Raw genomic sequence first — 16,410 nt, forward strand, 5'->3', positions numbered from 1 at the left:
TGAACTGATTGCCTGAACAATTTGAGATACCCACATTTCATACTGTTCATATCAATAACCATCTTATTCATTTTATATCATACAGAAAGAGTAGATGTCATTCTTCTCTACAGTGTCTGTAGGTCAGACTTGTTATAGTGGACCTCTCTTGTCATTCTCCTCTTTCTCCTTGTTCTTTTGCTGATGTGCCCTTTCATTTCCACCTTCAATGTGGACCATGGCAAGAAAAAAAGTGCTCCCAGTGGCACCAAGTACAGTCACTGCAATAGAATTCCATGGATATTGCTTCTTCCAGCATCAGGTTGAACTCACAGACTTGACCCTTTTTAAGCTGCATAATCTGACAGTACAAGCCACTGCTTGTGCCCAATACTTGAGCCTTGCTTTGACTTCATCTGGATCATCTCCTGGTAGATAAACCGAAAAATTGATTCAGATCATGATAATAAACCCACAAGAATCTCAACTTCTTTGGCACATAAGAAGAATTGGGGGTTTTTACCCAATTCTCAAGTTAATCTTTCGATCCAGAAAAATGAGATGGGGAATGAAGACGAAACGAACATTGAAAAGAAATTGATGGTTCTCTGTCATTCGTCCCTGTCGACGAACAAGATTTAGAGGAGAAAGATCAAAGCTTTTGCCTTAATCACGGACGAACAAGGGAGGAATGCTTCTCACCAGGGCTGGAGAACCTCCAATTGGCGACGGGAGATGAAGAAGGCGACGGGTACCGATCCGGATGATCGTCCAGGTGGAAGCTCTGGCACAGGGAATAGCAGAGCTCCAGCGCCGGGAGCGTGTTGCAGAGCCCCGGGATCTCCTCGTAGCTGAATCCGAACCCCAGGTCGAGGCACCCCTTGAGCTCCTCCAGGTCCTCGTCGGTGAGGCTCCTCGTCCTCGCGAACCAGCCCGGCCGCGGGACGTAACCCTCCAGCGTCACTCCCCCTCCGCCGCCCCCCTTCAGCCGCCACGGCTCCTCCCCTTTGCGCGGCATCCGCGCGGATCCCTTCTCCTCCTCCACGGCTTCAGCCATGGGATCGCCCTCCTCCTCCCTTCCTCTCCGCCGTCTCTAAACCCCGCGACGGCTCTCCGCATATAAATGGCTTCAGCCATGTAATGTATGGTATGTGCGCCATGGCATGGCGGGTGATGATATCATCACGGCTTAAATATTCCACATCCAACACATTACGACAACACCCATATACGTATTCCTACAGCCACAGCGGGTCCCATCCTGGGACCCACATCTGTCGCTCTCCGCAGCCGATGCGGGTACGAAAACGTGTACATCGGAATGAAGGGAGTAACTCGAGACCGATCGTGACATGGTATCATAATGTCGTTCTTATAGAATATGACCAATTTAATCCATTCAACTACAGGAAAAGATGTACCTCTCTTTTCTTCTTCTCTTCTCTCTCTCTCTCTCTTCACATTTTTATGTTTGGTGAATTCTAAGCATTAAGCTCCAATGAATTTAATATTGGATAGTTGATAGATCCTAAGTTTGAATTCATCTAAGAACATCTCGTACATAATTTAATGTAATAAAAAAATATTATTTTTAATATAATATAACATCTTTAGAAGCAATATGGTGAGTTGAAAGGAAGGCTGAAACATTTTGAGGAGAACACAATCTTTGATTGTGGGAAACAGTTTCCCCCTTGTTCTTGTTAAAGCAGATTGGCCAACCAACTTTCCACTAGGATTTAGAGAGAAGTAAGTTGCCATCATGAGTTTACCATGAGACTTGGAGGTATTTGGGGGACATTATTCATTCCTATTATTAGAAAATGCTAAAAATATCCTCTTTCTACTCTACTCACCTATTTGAAAAAATAGAAAAAAAATATTTTTGTAATTTTATTGTTTCAGGCAAAATTATTCCTCATCAAAAGTGTCATATTCTTTTTTTACAAAGGATAAATGATGAAGATAGAATTCGAGCCAAGAGGATCTATAAGACGGAACCAAGAACCAAGATACAAAATAACAAGGATTACGAACTCCATCAGAATCGTTCTGCCAAGTATTTGAATTTAATGATGCCTATTTGAGCATTATGTATTGAGAAGTGAACCCTAATGGAGATGGTAGAAACAAGCATGATGAAGCTTTTGTTCCCCTGAATTAATGATACAAAGGCCAAATGATTATTATAGTCAATGGCCCGCGATCATAAGCAATAAATGCATGAAATCTTTTTGACTCGATTGTTAGGCAACAAGCAATCATTACTCTCCAAATTAATCATGCTGCCGAAAGATGTTATTTTTCTTGGTAGTGAAGGAACTTTGTGCCTCACTTCTTTGACTTTCTCCTCGGCACGCTGAGATTAATATAAAGCAGGTTCTCATCCCTGCAAAGGAATGGCATTCATAAGATTGATGAGCTTGTGGTGTGGTGGCCAACAAAAGTAATGGTGCATCAATTTTGAAATGGTGTGGTTGATTACACCACACTGCCAATAATTATTCTTTAAGGAAATATTCACCAACATGATTGCAAGTAGATCATACATCTAAGAAGGCATAATGGAAATGCATTTTAACAATTTCAAGATTTTTATTTTTTTATTATAAGAGGGAATTTTGATATTAACTTGATATGCTTCAAACCATATATATATATATATATATATATGAATTCAATATGCCTCAGACCATGCCAGTCAAAATATTATAAATCATGTGGTTTGAGTCTATCAAATCGATGGACCAAATCTTCATCAGAATTTACAATAGGTATCAGAGTGATTCTATCACTAGTCATTGGTGAGAAGCACAAGTAAAAAGAGGATTAGTATGAATTTTGATTTACATTCCTTGGATTGAAAAGTGTTTCTCTCTTTTTGTTTAGTTTCCTTTTACATTTCCTACTGTCTAATCCAACAATAAGTTTGTTGATGTATATATTGCAACAAAAAATTTCTTTTTGTATTTCCTACTGTCTAATCTACCAAAAAGTCTGTTGATGCATATATAGCAACATAAAATAACATCACTATGATATGGTTCAGCAATCAATTGTAAACTTTGTCACTAACTTTTTCTACTATTGAGATCTAGTGAGATGCCACTTAATATTTCCATGACATGAGTTACATGAAGTGTTTCATCTACCATGTCTAGGAAGAAGACGATAATACATGGATTCACACCCTAACAAAATCAGCCAAACACAGACTCATCTTCTTACAACTTGTTGCAATGAGTTGTAAGAACATTGATCTCAATTTGGTGAAACAGTACCCTTGTGTTGGATTGAGTGAAAAGGGTCTGGCACAAGACAACCAACTAGATAACCATTAACATGTAAAACACAAGATATCATTTTCGACATCATACATTGTTAACACCAATCGAGTGCTTATTATTAATCATGAGATTGGTATTAAATAAAAAACTAAGAACATTCAACTGAATACATGGTTAGAACTGAGTGATCACAGAACATTTCTAGGCAGACTTTCATTAGAAAAATAGTGGCAAACAAGAGGAACACAAAACAAAGGATTGAATGTGCTACTTGGAATACAACAATGTTGGCCGAAAATGAAATCATCCCATGTGAATTGGAAGTACAGATAATAAAAGTTTACCTAAAAGCTGGATATATCACTGCCGTAGTCCTCTTTTAACTTGAGTTCAAACGTGCGATCAAGAAATGGGAAATCCTGATTGGTGAGTAGATCGTCAAATTCTTCTTCACCTAGAAAGAAATAACAAGATAGAAGAAAAGTAAAGAAAGGCACGTTAAGACTGGAGTAAATGAACATTAGATACATGGAGAATATAACAAAAAATAATGCTGTATAAGAGAAACTACGATGCATGGCGACATATGCCTACACACACCATACCTAAATTGGTGAACCTGGTGATGCTTCGGGGAAGTTCCTCGGGCACCAGTTCCATCTTTATAATATCTTCAGAGTCACTAGCGACTTCCTATATCAGAACCCTTTACTGATTAGTTCATAATCGATATTGGTTTCGTCTGTCAAAAACTGTCTTCTAACTCTTAACTAGTTTGTAGTTTGTCACAAATAGAATCAAAACATAAAACCACAAAAATATTCATTTTTTTGCCAGGATGATAGGTCTTTCGAGAATATAGGATATGTTATAGGCTGATACCCTGCAAAAAGGGCTAAAATAGGTGCCTTTAAGTATATGTCAAATAGAGAAACAAAAAATAATATAAAATAAAATAAAAATATCTCCAAAACCAAGAGTTTAAAAATACTAAATTGATACATAATTCATATTGGAAACAATCATAGACACATTTCACAGGATTCACTCAGAAAAGAGAAACTGATGATGAAACAACAATTTTGGATGAAACAATCATTATTCAGCAGTAACAGCATTTTTAGATGAAACAACCTACAAGCCATTTGACTTTTACCCTTAATGAATCTTCCAGTTATTTGATGTGCTCCAGATAATATATGTGATGCCAGTGATGATGCATCCTAGTCTGTATAAACTTGAATAGATTGAGTATATCCTCAACTTACAGATTGAGGGAGTGCTAGCGAGCGAGTTGAGAGTCATGATTTTCAGATGGACAAATAGACTGGTGGCTGTTTGAAAGGTTTACACATTTACATCATCTCATAAAGAACTTTTAGAGCAGCGTACTTGAGATTGCTAAGCACATGCTTTCACTTAGGCGAAAGCACGCACAAAAAGGTTGAGGCTCATGAGCAAGGTCTAAACATCTTGCATTGCATTAGCCAGAAAATGCACTTTGGTCCAATGTTCATCTTGTATGGGACGGAGAAGCAAGGTTCATGTTTTATATTTTAAATAAAAGATTAACTTTTGTTGACTGAAATGTCAGATCTGCAACTAATAGCTATATTCTAGACCAACCTTCTGAATGTTATATATGAATGTGCATTTTGGATATTGCTTCAATCTATGATGTCACCTTTTCTTACACTATGGATGTTCGTAGACCTTGATCATGAATGAGGAACAAAATCCACGAATCTCCATATTTATGCCACTAGGCAGCCTTATATGCATCACCTTGTGAATTTACATGGCAAACATACTTGGCAAACTACACATCAATAGTGATGAGGCATCAATAAACCCTATATCCATGGAAACTTGAACTAAAAGATTATCGTAAAAAGAGTATTTGCAAATATGTTCTATAAAAAAATGATAGGAATGCAGACCCAGGCATACACATCATAGTAGTTGAATGGAGGACATACAACTGCACCAGTCAGATGGTACTATGCCTATCGTGCTGGAAAGATTACAATCTTGGGAATGCTCAACGGGAATAAAAACCTGCTAATTAGATAGATGGTATAAACTTTTTCTCATCCACATCGTGTTATTGAATGGTAAAGTTAGTATTCACATCTAAATGACAAGAAGGAAATGAGGACATATGGGACAAGGAAACTTTAGGACACTACAAATGAAGTTGTCAGTTTTTCCATCTTCTATAGAGTTCTATTTCCTATTATCATTGAAACAACAATATTTTACAATACAGAAGTTACTATAATGGAATACTATTTCCATCCCGGAACCATACAACTAAGCAAGATCCAGAAAATTAACAAGAACTCCTCATATCAGACAATTTTAGCAGCAACTAAACAGAAAAGAGTTGAAGTAAAATGAAAACATTAAAATAGAAAGCAATTGTTAAATTAAAAGTAAAATGTTAAAAAGAACTTTTCATCATCAAGGAGTAAGAGTTATCAGATGACAAGTATATACTTTGTAGCCTAGAATTAACACAAAGATGAAAATGTGACATAGCCATAAACCATCTCCAGCTAAAAGTGCCATACATTTAATTGCATGAAAAGTGGGATACACAGCAACTAGACATTTAGAATTGTCAAAACATAAATGTAAGACAAACTGCATTACTAGATGATGTACTTTGGATGGGATTGCAAAACTGTAAGACATGTCCGTCCAATCGCGTAGTGCAGCCAATACTTTCTTGACTTTCTTATTTACACCTATGGAGAATGAAGATTACACAACAAATGAATTACAAGAAGCTAGAAGCAAAATAAGTAAAACTAAGAGCAGTCTCATACATACGTTCTTCATCCTTCTCCTGTTGAAGTTTCTGTGAGTCATTTCCTGAGAAATGGATCTGCTCAATTCCCTCTTTGGCCCATTCTTGACATCTCTTTAGCTCCTCTTCTGTCAGATAATTGTTCTTTGAACCAACCTTGGTAGGTTCAGGTGCACGTAATCCAGATTTATCTTTCAATGTTGGAGCCTTTGATGCACAAGATAATGCAGGCTTTCCAGTTTTTGAAAGATCCCTCAGAGCCTTTCGATCTTGACGCCCCACCCTCGCAGGCTTGGAAATATCAGCTTTTACACCGTTAACACCTTTGCCTAGATATAATAAAACCAGTCTTTAGAGGGTTAAAGCACAAATCTTTGCTACATCAGTTATAGGTAATACCTCCATGGAAGGGCAAATTTTCATTTTGAATAACAGCAGGAGTTTGAGAAGCCATGTCTACCTGCCTTTGTCTGTCTTCTAAGCCCTAAAATAAGTTTCAACAAGATATGTGTCAGGTATGTGTATATCTGACATAAAATTAAGTATGTCAACATCCCTACGAATCAGCGATAGAAAGAAAAACCCAATAAGCCATTCAAGCAGATGAGCATCGGTCAAGACGAGTGCTCAACAACTTGAAACTTCTGTTAGGCTCAGAAAACAAAAGGCAAAGGGAGATTGGACGACATAGGTTTGTAAAGTTAAAGTTCGAATACAGGAGAAAAAGAATGTAAATTCTCAGTGTTGCAAGAAATTCCACAAAGATGTGTGCTCAGCAGCTTGAAACTTCTGTTAGGCTCAGAAAACTAAATGAAAAGGGAGATTAGACGACATAGGGTTGTTGAAGTTAAAGTTCGAATATAGGAGAAAAAAAAAATGTAAATTTCACAGTGTTGCAAGAAATGCCGCAAAGATCAACAAAAGAGAAGTGATCGAAACCTAGAGATCCAAATCGAGGATGAGAGGAGTCGTTACCCACAGATCGGCTCAGGCGAAGCCCTAGCGAGCAGGAGAACGAGAGGGGGGAACGCTGCTCTGCAACTGGCGGCGGGAACCTCAAAAAGCGTCGCTCTATTATTTGGACGGTCCAGATCCACCGGACGCCAAAGCTTTGATCGCCGGACGCTGCTTCCCGTCGCGATACGAGTCCCGACTCGAGTGAAGACCAGAGCACCCGTATCACGCCCTGAGTTACAACTTGAGTTACGACTAACGTATTCACATGAAGCAGCGCGGTTTCCCCTTTGTCGTAAAAATTAGAAGTGGCTTTTTTCCCACGTATATCATTGTCCGAAAGATACCAGCCTGATGATTGAATAGAAATAGGTCGGTCCCATGTGGAGCCTTCGTGTAATTAAGCGGGTAGGAACTGAGTAGTCAGTTTCTCCCCTGAAAAATCCTTGAGCAGCGAAAGAGCTTGTGGGGGCCCTCCCTATCCCCAATAACAGGGCTGGTAGCCCGAAGGGTAACGTTAAGAACGAGCTCTCATTGAGTAAGCTCGGTACCGACTCCTTCCCCTTTCTTCCTCACAAGAAGCGCGCTCCCTGCCAACCGCCATTGTGATCGGAATACCTCGGTCGAGTAACACCAACCTTAAACGTCTTGCTGTTGGACGCCTTCATCCATCAATCAATCTAATGTCGGAAGGAGTTGGCGGCGGGAGCTCGGGATCAGTGGAGCAACCGGCGGCGTTGATTCCTATGGAGGAAACTGTCGAGGCCCTGATCGGTTACCTCGTCGCGCCTCTCCTCCCCGCGAGGGCTTCCTTTCATCCGCCTCCTACCATCGATCAACAGAAGGCCGTGGCTAAGCAGGCACCATCTCTCTTCAAAACTATGTATTTGATTGCACTAACGCTTTGTCGTCTTCTTCGTTTTTTCCTCTTTCTAGGGCGAAAATTAAGGGCTTAGTCGGAAACGAAGAGTAAAAAATGGATCTGATGGGGTTGTGAGTTGTGATTTTGCATGCATAAGCTGCTCTTAGTGAAGGTAGATTGATCGTTCACTAATGGATGTAGGAATTTAATTGATTGTAGCTTGTTCGGAAAAAAAGGAAAATAATGACAGATTGTGTTGCATGTCTAGTTGTTGAGAGTTGTTTTATACCTCATAAGTCAAAATTTTGAATTAAATAAATCAGAGTGTAGAAGGAAATTTTTTGTTGGAATCGCCACTTTGGGCCACCTTACTCACAATTAGGTCTTGAAATTTTGGTTTAGGCAAAAAGTTATAGAAGTGGTAAAGTCAGAACTCTGACTACAGAATAGAGAAGACTCTTATTTTCAATAATGTAAATCTCAAAAACGTCTATAGTACTTACACCTTGGTGGCTCTCTTATAAAAAAAATAGTATAAAAAACAAATCATCACAATAAAATCAAAGGAATAACAGGAGCAATATATGTGGACCTCATAGCTAACACAGTTAGCTTTCAGGATATCGATTTGTTAATGAAGATTTAATAATGTAAGATCATATACGGGTGATGTGTTTGCTTTCTCAGAACTCTATAGAAGCTTTGTTTGCAGGACCTTGAAGCAAAAGAGATGTGAAAAATACTTGGATACTGTACTGACATATGCAAATCACATTGCATTTGTGTTGAAGATCAAAAGCTTTTATATTCTACATGATTGTGTATTGTACCGTTCCTGCTATCTTTAGAAGTAAGTTGAGCTTACAAATTCCTGTTTGATCTGCATTAATTGAAGATATGTTGGAAATATGCTAGTTGATCCAGTTGATACTTCTTGGAGTATATCAAGTCTGAATGGAACAAGGTTGTTCAATCTGATTTATACAATTATCACATGGACTGCTCTAGTAGAAAACAATATGCTACATTTTCTGTTAATTTTGTATTATATGAATGAAATTTAAGTTTGCAAGCTTTTTCTTTATCTGTAGCTATGTAGGTGTATAATTGTTTTCTGGCTGACCGGTGGATACTTGTAAAAATATTATATCCAATCTTCACCGAAGGAGGATTGTTTAGTCTCACCTATGTGTTTGGATGGCTTGCTTTACGCCTTTAACACAAAACATTATGCTTTCATGGTCCAAAAACAGCAGGTTGAATGGTAGGACTTTGATGAGATTGATGAGATAAGGGAAAAACAGCTGACTGAATGGTAAAAATAGCAGGCTAGAATATTGTCTTCTTATGTATGAGGACTTCATAACTTACTGTACATAGAATTTTTACTTTTATCTCCCTAATCTTTCTACTTCCTGTGCACCTCAAGACTTCTCTTGGTTATTACCTTTCTGATCTTCTAATGATTTCTTGATCTGCAACTTCTGTGTCATGCTGCAGATGCATTCAGTTGTGCTGCTGTATAATTATTACCACAGAAAGCAGTTTCCACAACTTAAGTTTCTTGCTTTCGAACCTTTCTGCAAAATGGTTTCCATTGCAAATCCCAGCCTTTTGATGTATATGAAATTTATGCTCAAATAAGAAGAAGGGCCAGGAAATCTTGACAAGCATCTCTCAGTCATGGAGAAGATGGTCATGGATGCCTGTAATATTTCATCAGCACTAGATGCATCTAAAAATGCTCCTAGCATGGATGGATGGCCAATTTCTCAGGTTGCTATCTTTCTTGTAGATACTAAGAAGGAAAAGTGTTTGCTTGAGTTCTGCTCTATGACACAGAGGGTGTGGTCACTGGTGGAGAAAGAAGTTGATAGACAAGTCGAAAATTTGATAGGGACAACACAGATGAAAATGCACTTATCTGAAAAAGGATCTTTAATTTCAGATGAATCTCTGGAAAATGAAGATGTATTTCAGCAGCTTGCATTTTCTGCTGTGGAGCAGAAAACAGGTGCTGTCAATCAATATTTATGTTTTTATTTCCTGAGTTTTAATGAATATGTGTTAATTCTTTTCTGAAGGAGTAACTGATTTTCTTATGTAAATTTGTAACATGTATCCAGGCCATTAATTGTTTCTGACAGTATCTTTGTTGATTTTTAACTTAGCTTATGACTAATTGATGAGAATGAGTAACACTACTATATAACTAGTCTAATTCGATAGATAATTACTATGTTTTACCATATAGCGGATTGGATACATCATTAAAAACTTGTGGTTACACTGGAAACTTGCTGCAATGTGCTGCTGATGAAACTTCACCATCTTTTTATTTATTGTGGCCTTATGGACTTACCACTGCAAGGAAACATCTATAGACTTATTATGCATGTTTTCCTTCTTCTTCTTTTCTTTTTATTTCTGTCTGTTGTAGGTCATATGCTCAGTGTCATTTTAAAGCTTTTCCGGTGTTGAGTTCGACTATTGCGTATATTGCGAAATGGTATGAGGTTTCTATTTGTGATAACTTTAACTAGGACCTAGGTCTGACCAATGTGATATATGAGTCAATGTCTCAGTGCTCTAATAGTTTGATACAGTTATTCACATTTCAGTTGTACTAGATGGTACAAGTGGATATTTACTGCTCCAGTGGCCAACTTATGCATGGTTTGGGCAATTTCATCTAGTCCAATGGCCAACTGGTACATGGTTTGGGCAATTTTGGCTTGCCCGATCCAAAAACCAAGCTTACTCAACAAACTGGGCTTACTTGATGCTAATATGACTAATACTGAATTGTACCAGTAATCTTTTTTTTCTTAATTTCCCCCTATCTTGTTAATATTTACTACTTGGAACATACATTGTCCACCTAATTTTTGAATGGCTCTCTACAGTCAATTCATGCCAACAACATAGAAATATTCTTTAATTTTTTATTTTACTTTAGACTTTAGAGACTTGTTTAAAGTGCACTAGTGACTACCCTCTTTATTCTTTTAATTCACTGCCTTTTATTCCTTACTGTCCACTTCCACCAACATCAATTGCTCCTCCACTATACTACCATGACCAACTCCACTACCTCTACTATCATGGTCACCTTGTCCACCACCACAATCAATGTCTTCACTTTCACCACTTCTTAACCATCCTACTTTTCATCCTCATTGACCATGGATTCATCCCAACCTCTCCACTGCTCATTGTTTTCACCACTTGCACATCTCCTCCACAACCTACTTCCTTGGCAGCAGAGGTAGTGGTTTAAGAAAAGAGGATGATGATAGCTTCTCAACAAATTTTCAATTTTTAGATTGGGCATTTATATATTTCTAGCCCTACCTTATTTCTTTTTACAAATCATCATTATCATTTCTCTGGAGTAACAAAACACCAGTATAATCTGAATATTGGAGGATCGTAGTACTTTTTTGACATTTTTTGTCCATTGAAATATATGGATGAAACAGGAAACTATCTCTTATTTCACATCTAAAAATTCTAGAAGTATTTCTAATAAACTAACATTGATCTAAAGACCTTTTTGATGATTATCAAGACCTTTTTGTCCTTTTTCCCCTTTGTTTCTAAGGTTTCAAATATATTGATGTTGTGATATTCTAGTGTTAGTTATGTGGAGAAAGTTGCACTTTCTAGTATCATCATGTGTAATTTCTGTTGTATGCACATGTTCTATTATAGCATCTCTGCTTGTGTAGTAAAAGATGCTTCTTCTTGTTGTACAGCACTTTACATGTATCATTTAACTAGGAATCTTACTAATCCATCTATTTCATTAATGGAGATTTACTTTTGAAATTGTCATGCATTATCTGCCTTGTGTACTTTTTCTCAATCAGCAGCTCACTGCTCATCGGGCAGAAGATGTTTCTTCTTATCCATTGCCACAGAATGGTTTCTGATGTTTGGTACTTATGGCTAGATTTGTTCATACAGCATCTACATAAAATTCGGAAGGGTGAAGAGTCAAAGTGGTTTCTAGCTCTGTTCTGTTGTTTCTTGATTCTTCTCAGTCTAAAGGAAGATTAATCTTCTATTAAACAGGTAGCAACTGTTCAAAGTTGAGTATCTTGGAGCGTCATATGACATATTCATTAAGTCGAGAGAAGACCACTATCAGGGTATATATAATGAACTACACAGAAGCAATGAATGAAGGGCTTGTGGAAATTCCTATCAAAGCCGTAATAAGCAGGTATGCTAGCAGAAAATGTGTCTATGTGCATGTATCTATATATATCTCCTGGGTATATAAACAAAATATTATGCATCCACTAAAATATATTATTTACCTATTTTCTGTTTTTTATTATTTTATTTGTTCATTAATTTTTTCCCCAATGATATCAATGTTAGATATGTCAAAATAACAAATAACCTCCTTTTAACTTCAGGTATCTTTATTACTGATAAGAACTTTATAATTTTGCAGCTTGCAAGGGCCTCTAATCAGGACTGACCAACCTTCTGAAGTGACTTCAGTAGTTAAGTACTATCATTTACTACCATACTATGATATATTGTCTGATTGGATTTCCAGGTAACCTGCTATTCCTTATATGACAACACTGAAACCTAGGCCATTAAGGAACATGGTTCTTATATGCAATACTTTGCAAAATGATAATTGCATTGAACAGGGAAACACATTATCATGGCTTTTTGCCATCATTGAGGCATCCAACAGTTGTAGATATGGACTACCAACCGGAATTGGACAAACCACTGACTGAAAAAGGTCATGTATTCAGCAATTCTGATCAGAAGGATCAAGTTTTATGCATGCCAAGTAACAATACGACCAAAGGTGAAAATAAAGATACAAACTACAAGAAGAAAAATAATCCATTATCCAGGGAAAAGTCATCAGTAGTTGATTGTACAAGAAAAACTGGAGCTAATGATTCCCTTTTGAAGCTAGACAGGCAGCTTGACACAAATGATCAAATATTTACTGATAAATCTACATTGAATGAGTACAGAAACAGGACAAATCATGCAGTTATAAATATTAAAAGCCCAGTAGAATCATGTAGAAATGCTTCATCACCAGGTACCTACATACCTATCAACATAGAGGACAATGCATCCTTGAACCAACATCAGCAATCATCAGCAAGTGAAGGTATGATAACTAGGGAAACAATCATTTCAGATATTTGTATTAGCAAGAGGGAAAATAACAATCTTCAGGATGCTAAATCCAGTCCTAATAATGGTCGCCCTGAGAAGGTGTAACATCTACATGACTCCTTGATTTTGTTTCATTGCATTGATAAAAAATCTTTAGTAGAACTTTTATCCTTATACTTCTCTATCTCTTCTATAGTTTTAAAGTGCAAAAAAATTTGTTTGGTCTTCATTCGTTTGATTTTGACCTAGACAGTACAATTTTCTATATGGCTGTAAAGCCTGTAATGTCTGATCCGTAATGTCACAGTGGGCTTTAATTTTTCCCCCCTTTTTGGCCTTTCATTTAGTGCTGCATATACAGGCTATGTGGTCTCATATAGTGACAATTGATGATGGTTTGCAAAAGGTTTCAGCACTAATTTGTCTTTATAACCATCATGCTGAAGCTGCATCCCTGTATGTCATCTAGTTTCTATAATACACAAAGATCGTGTATGAGAGCATGAAGGGATAATAGAACAAAGCAAACTAGTTCACTTATGAGGAAAATCATCAATACGAGAGTTTATGTATACATCCTTTCTTGGACAAGCAGTATACCTCAATCTATGATATAGAATATCAGCAAAAGGAATACAACAACAATAACAAAGCCGTAAGTCCTAACTATTTAGGATCGGCTATATGGATCTTTTGTCATCATTTAGATATATAAAAAGTCATGTTTAGTTAAGTTTAGAATATTTATAATTTCCATTAAATCTTTTTAAGTCTTCATCTACCTCTCTCCATACCACTAATATTAATTATTTCACTACTTCTAACTACTGCATCCATAGGTCTCCAAAGCACATGTCAAAACAATTGTCTCTTATCTTATTCTCTATTGAATCGATACCTAGTTGTTCACAAATAAAAATATTTCTTTTACTATCTTTCCTAGTAACTCCGTACATCAAATCGGCAAAAGGAATATCAATCTCAAATTCATATTAGCGCTTTAGCTATATTCATGGTTGTGTGAAACTAGAGATGTGTTGAGGAATTTTTGTTGGATCTGCAGAAATTACAGGGTGAGCTGAGTAATTGTATAATATTATTATTGGGTGCACAGGAAGTCCACTGGAAGTAGAAATTGGCAATACTAGTTGATATTCCTGGGAAATCTTTTGGTCATTTTGATCAAATTCACAATTCCAGATGCACAATGTCATGTAACAATCTGCACTGAGGAATGTGCTGGTGAGCAATGGTAAAGAATAAATCTACTCCAGGAATATACTGGTAAAGTATGGTAAATCAACCTAATTGAACTGTGATGTAATGACTAGGACATCCCTTTACCTCTAATGATTCATATGGTGGCCAACACATGGTCTTGGTGAATCAGCTTCATTTTGAGACTGATACGATGATAATTGTGGTATGCTGGAGAAGCCAGCAAACACTAGGAGTTGATATTGCAAGGAATTTTAGTAATTTGCTTAAAATATGAATAAGATTCTTGTTGAATTTTTCTACTAGCCAACTATTGGTTTATGAACTACTCAAGTAGCTTTCTGGGGATGTCAACAGTTGCTACTGGTCAATTTCTGGGCCCATTTAGTTTAAAAACATTCAAGAAATGGCAGAATTTCTCATTCTTGTACTGGGAGATAAATAGAGTTGCACACTGATGCATGAATTTTATGTTTTTGGATCAGATCCTTTGATATATGATTTTTGTTTAGTTTATATAACTTGCACCATGATACATTATGCTACATATGAGCAAGCTGAAAAATGTGCTATAAATGTGAACAAGTTGGGCATATGCTATGAACAGTACAAGTTTCTATGTAGTACCAAATATGTGGTATGTGTCAAAGAAAAAGAATTGTCTATGTAGTATAACATCACGCAATCAGCGTCGTGCTCAATTAACGGAGCATAAAGTTAAAATATATTGCCTTGATTATTTAACTAATGACATTGGCGATAGCTTGTTACAATTTTTGTTTCATGCAGGAACTGGATGATCTTTGTTATGAACTGGGCTGGACATTACCACAATATAGAGTTCTTCCTTCAATTCTGGATGGTAGGGTGAAAGATGTTGACTTCTACTCAGGTGCATATTTTAATTTTGGCCACCTTCTGTGAAACTCTATTTTCTCTCTAAGTATATTCAATTGACGGAAATTGTCATATGTAGAGCACGAAATGGAATAGCATGATCATTTGTCTAAACTGGGGTCCAATAAACTTATCATATCATTGTCAGCTATTTTTCATCCAAGAAACTAATGATTTCTCATAACATGTTGAAAAATCTCTACCTTCTTGTGTCAAAATTGTCATTTTTAAGTGCAGCTATGTCTATTTTGTTTGCCACTTTTGTCATTCATCAAGAATCGCAGAAATTGTCTCATGTCGAGCATGCAATGGAATAGCATGATCATTTTCTCTTCCAAGAAACAAATAATCTCTCAAAACATGTCGAAAATCCTCTACCTTAGCTTGTCAAAATTGTCATTTTTAAGATCAGCTTTGTCTATTTTGTTCGCCACTTTGCCATTGATCAAGAATGCTCCTTTGCAGGAATGCTCCAAGCAACTGTGATCCTTAAAAGGGTTGAACTTTGAATGCACGGTAAATGGTGATATGAAGAGCAGTCGCCGTGCAGCACGATCGTCCGCAGCTACTCGTATGTTCAGCAAACTCCTCTTCCTGGCAAGAAGCCAAGCTCAAGCACGAGTTTGAGATCTCCATGCCCACCAGTTTATGCTTCTATTAATGGTGCAACTCTCTCATCCTTTGATGCTGGAAAGCAGAATGAGACATGAACTCTGGAACCTTCAAGGTCTGCTTTTGTTCTTTTGACAATAATTGAACATCTAAACTTGTTGATGTTTTTGAAGCCCCAACTCTATTTCATTTACTGTTATTTTGTTTCCAATGTGAGATAACATGTATCTTTCAAAAGTTACATCATTATATTTACAAAAGAAAAATATTTAATCCATTATGTTAATAATTTTTTTATGTTTAATTTTATAAAATTATCTTTTTAATATTTTATATAGAGATCCCAATATAATTTTTGAAAGTGTAGAGATTTTGATCTTAAAAATAATTAGTTAAATTATTAAGATTATTAGATAGTAATTAACTCGGATAATATGTAATTAGTCTTTTTTTCTTGTGATAATATAAATCATGTTAAGGTTGTTAGATTGTGATATGGAGTCACTAAATGTTAAAGATTAGACTCGGACTAACTATAAAACGATTGACACAAACATAAATTAAGAATAATCAAACTAATGAAAAGTTAATTTTAGACTATATAGATCGGATCGGGTTCGGAT

General features: G+C 36.7%; 3 protein-coding genes across 9 annotated transcripts; 1 reads left to right on the forward strand and 2 right to left on the reverse strand.

The window, feature by feature from the left end:
* Positions 1–35: 35 nt before the first annotated feature.
* LOC135637879 (uncharacterized) lies at positions 36–1,081 on the reverse strand. The gene is made up of 2 exons (XM_065150735.1): positions 682–1,081; positions 36–407 (listed from the first exon to the last, which is right to left on the reverse strand). Exons 1-2 carry the CDS (start codon positions 1,034–1,036, stop codon positions 298–300), a joined length of 465 nt encoding a protein of 154 aa, XP_065006807.1. The 5' UTR covers positions 1,037–1,081; the 3' UTR covers positions 36–297.
* A 911-nt stretch (positions 1,082–1,992) lies between these two features.
* Positions 1,993–7,572, reverse strand: LOC103986405 (uncharacterized). 4 transcript variants are annotated; one of them, XM_018826492.2, is made up of 7 exons: positions 7,058–7,572; positions 6,478–6,562; positions 6,102–6,407; positions 5,922–6,016; positions 3,872–3,959; positions 3,611–3,720; positions 1,993–2,368 (listed from the first exon to the last, which is right to left on the reverse strand). In XM_018826492.2, the coding sequence occupies exons 2-6, from the start codon at positions 6,530–6,532 to the stop codon at positions 3,611–3,613; spliced, it is 654 nt and encodes a 217-aa protein (XP_018682037.2). In that variant the 5' UTR covers positions 6,533–6,562; positions 7,058–7,572; the 3' UTR covers positions 1,993–2,368. The 4 variants fall into 4 exon arrangements, with proteins under 4 accessions (XP_018682037.2, XP_009402692.2, XP_009402691.2 ...); XM_009404417.3 differs by having other exon boundaries at positions 5,934–6,016; positions 7,054–7,572; XM_009404416.3 differs by having other exon boundaries at positions 7,054–7,572.
* Positions 7,573–7,609: 37 nt separating this feature from the next.
* LOC103986404 (uncharacterized) lies at positions 7,610–16,084 on the forward strand. 4 transcript variants are annotated; one of them, XM_065150747.1, is made up of 7 exons: positions 7,610–8,744; positions 9,395–9,602; positions 9,690–9,908; positions 11,972–12,122; positions 12,360–12,467; positions 12,568–15,170; positions 15,641–16,084. In XM_065150747.1, the coding sequence occupies exons 2-6, from the start codon at positions 9,578–9,580 to the stop codon at positions 13,163–13,165; spliced, it is 1,101 nt and encodes a 366-aa protein (XP_065006819.1). In that variant the 5' UTR covers positions 7,610–8,744; positions 9,395–9,577; the 3' UTR covers positions 13,166–15,170; positions 15,641–16,084. The 4 variants fall into 4 exon arrangements, with proteins under 4 accessions (XP_065006819.1, XP_065006818.1, XP_065006817.1 ...); XM_065150746.1 differs by having other exon boundaries at positions 7,610–8,066; positions 8,607–8,744; positions 9,395–9,908; XM_065150745.1 differs by having other exon boundaries at positions 7,610–8,066; positions 9,395–9,908.
* The last annotated feature ends 326 nt before the right edge of the window (positions 16,085–16,410 follow it).

The sequence above is a fragment of the Musa acuminata genome, chromosome BXJ3-5, assembly GCF_036884655.1.
Source record: "Musa acuminata AAA Group cultivar baxijiao chromosome BXJ3-5, Cavendish_Baxijiao_AAA, whole genome shotgun sequence".
Lineage (NCBI taxonomy): Eukaryota > Viridiplantae > Streptophyta > Magnoliopsida > Zingiberales > Musaceae > Musa > Musa acuminata.

What these genes read in the sequence shown, in the direction of transcription:
- LOC103986405 (XM_018826492.2), bottom strand. Translation starts at nt 6,532, where the DNA reads ATGGCTTCTCAAACTCCTGCTGTTATTCAAAATGAAAATTTGCCCTTC. An exon ending in ACAGGAGAAGGATGAAGAAC is followed by an intron (nt 6,017 to 6,101) that starts GTATGTATGAGA and finishes CATTCTCCATAG; the next exon opens with GTGTAAATAAGAAAGTCAAG. An exon ending in CATCCAAAGTACATCATCTA is followed by an intron (nt 3,960 to 5,921) that starts GTAATGCAGTTT and finishes GTTCTGATATAG; the next exon opens with GAAGTCGCTAGTGACTCTGA.
- LOC103986404 (XM_065150746.1), top strand. Translation starts at nt 9,578, where the DNA reads ATGGAGAAGATGGTCATGGATGCCTGTAATATTTCATCAGCACTAGAT. An exon ending in TGCTGTGGAGCAGAAAACAG is followed by an intron (nt 9,909 to 11,971) that starts GTGCTGTCAATC and finishes TCTATTAAACAG; the next exon opens with GTAGCAACTGTTCAAAGTTG. An exon ending in TTGTCTGATTGGATTTCCAG is followed by an intron (nt 12,468 to 12,567) that starts GTAACCTGCTAT and finishes TGCATTGAACAG; the next exon opens with GGAAACACATTATCATGGCT.
- LOC135637879 (XM_065150735.1), bottom strand. Translation starts at nt 1,036, where the DNA reads ATGGCTGAAGCCGTGGAGGAGGAGAAGGGATCCGCGCGGATGCCGCGC. An exon ending in TTGGAGGTTCTCCAGCCCTG is followed by an intron (nt 408 to 681) that starts GTGAGAAGCATT and finishes TTTATCTACCAG; the next exon opens with GAGATGATCCAGATGAAGTC.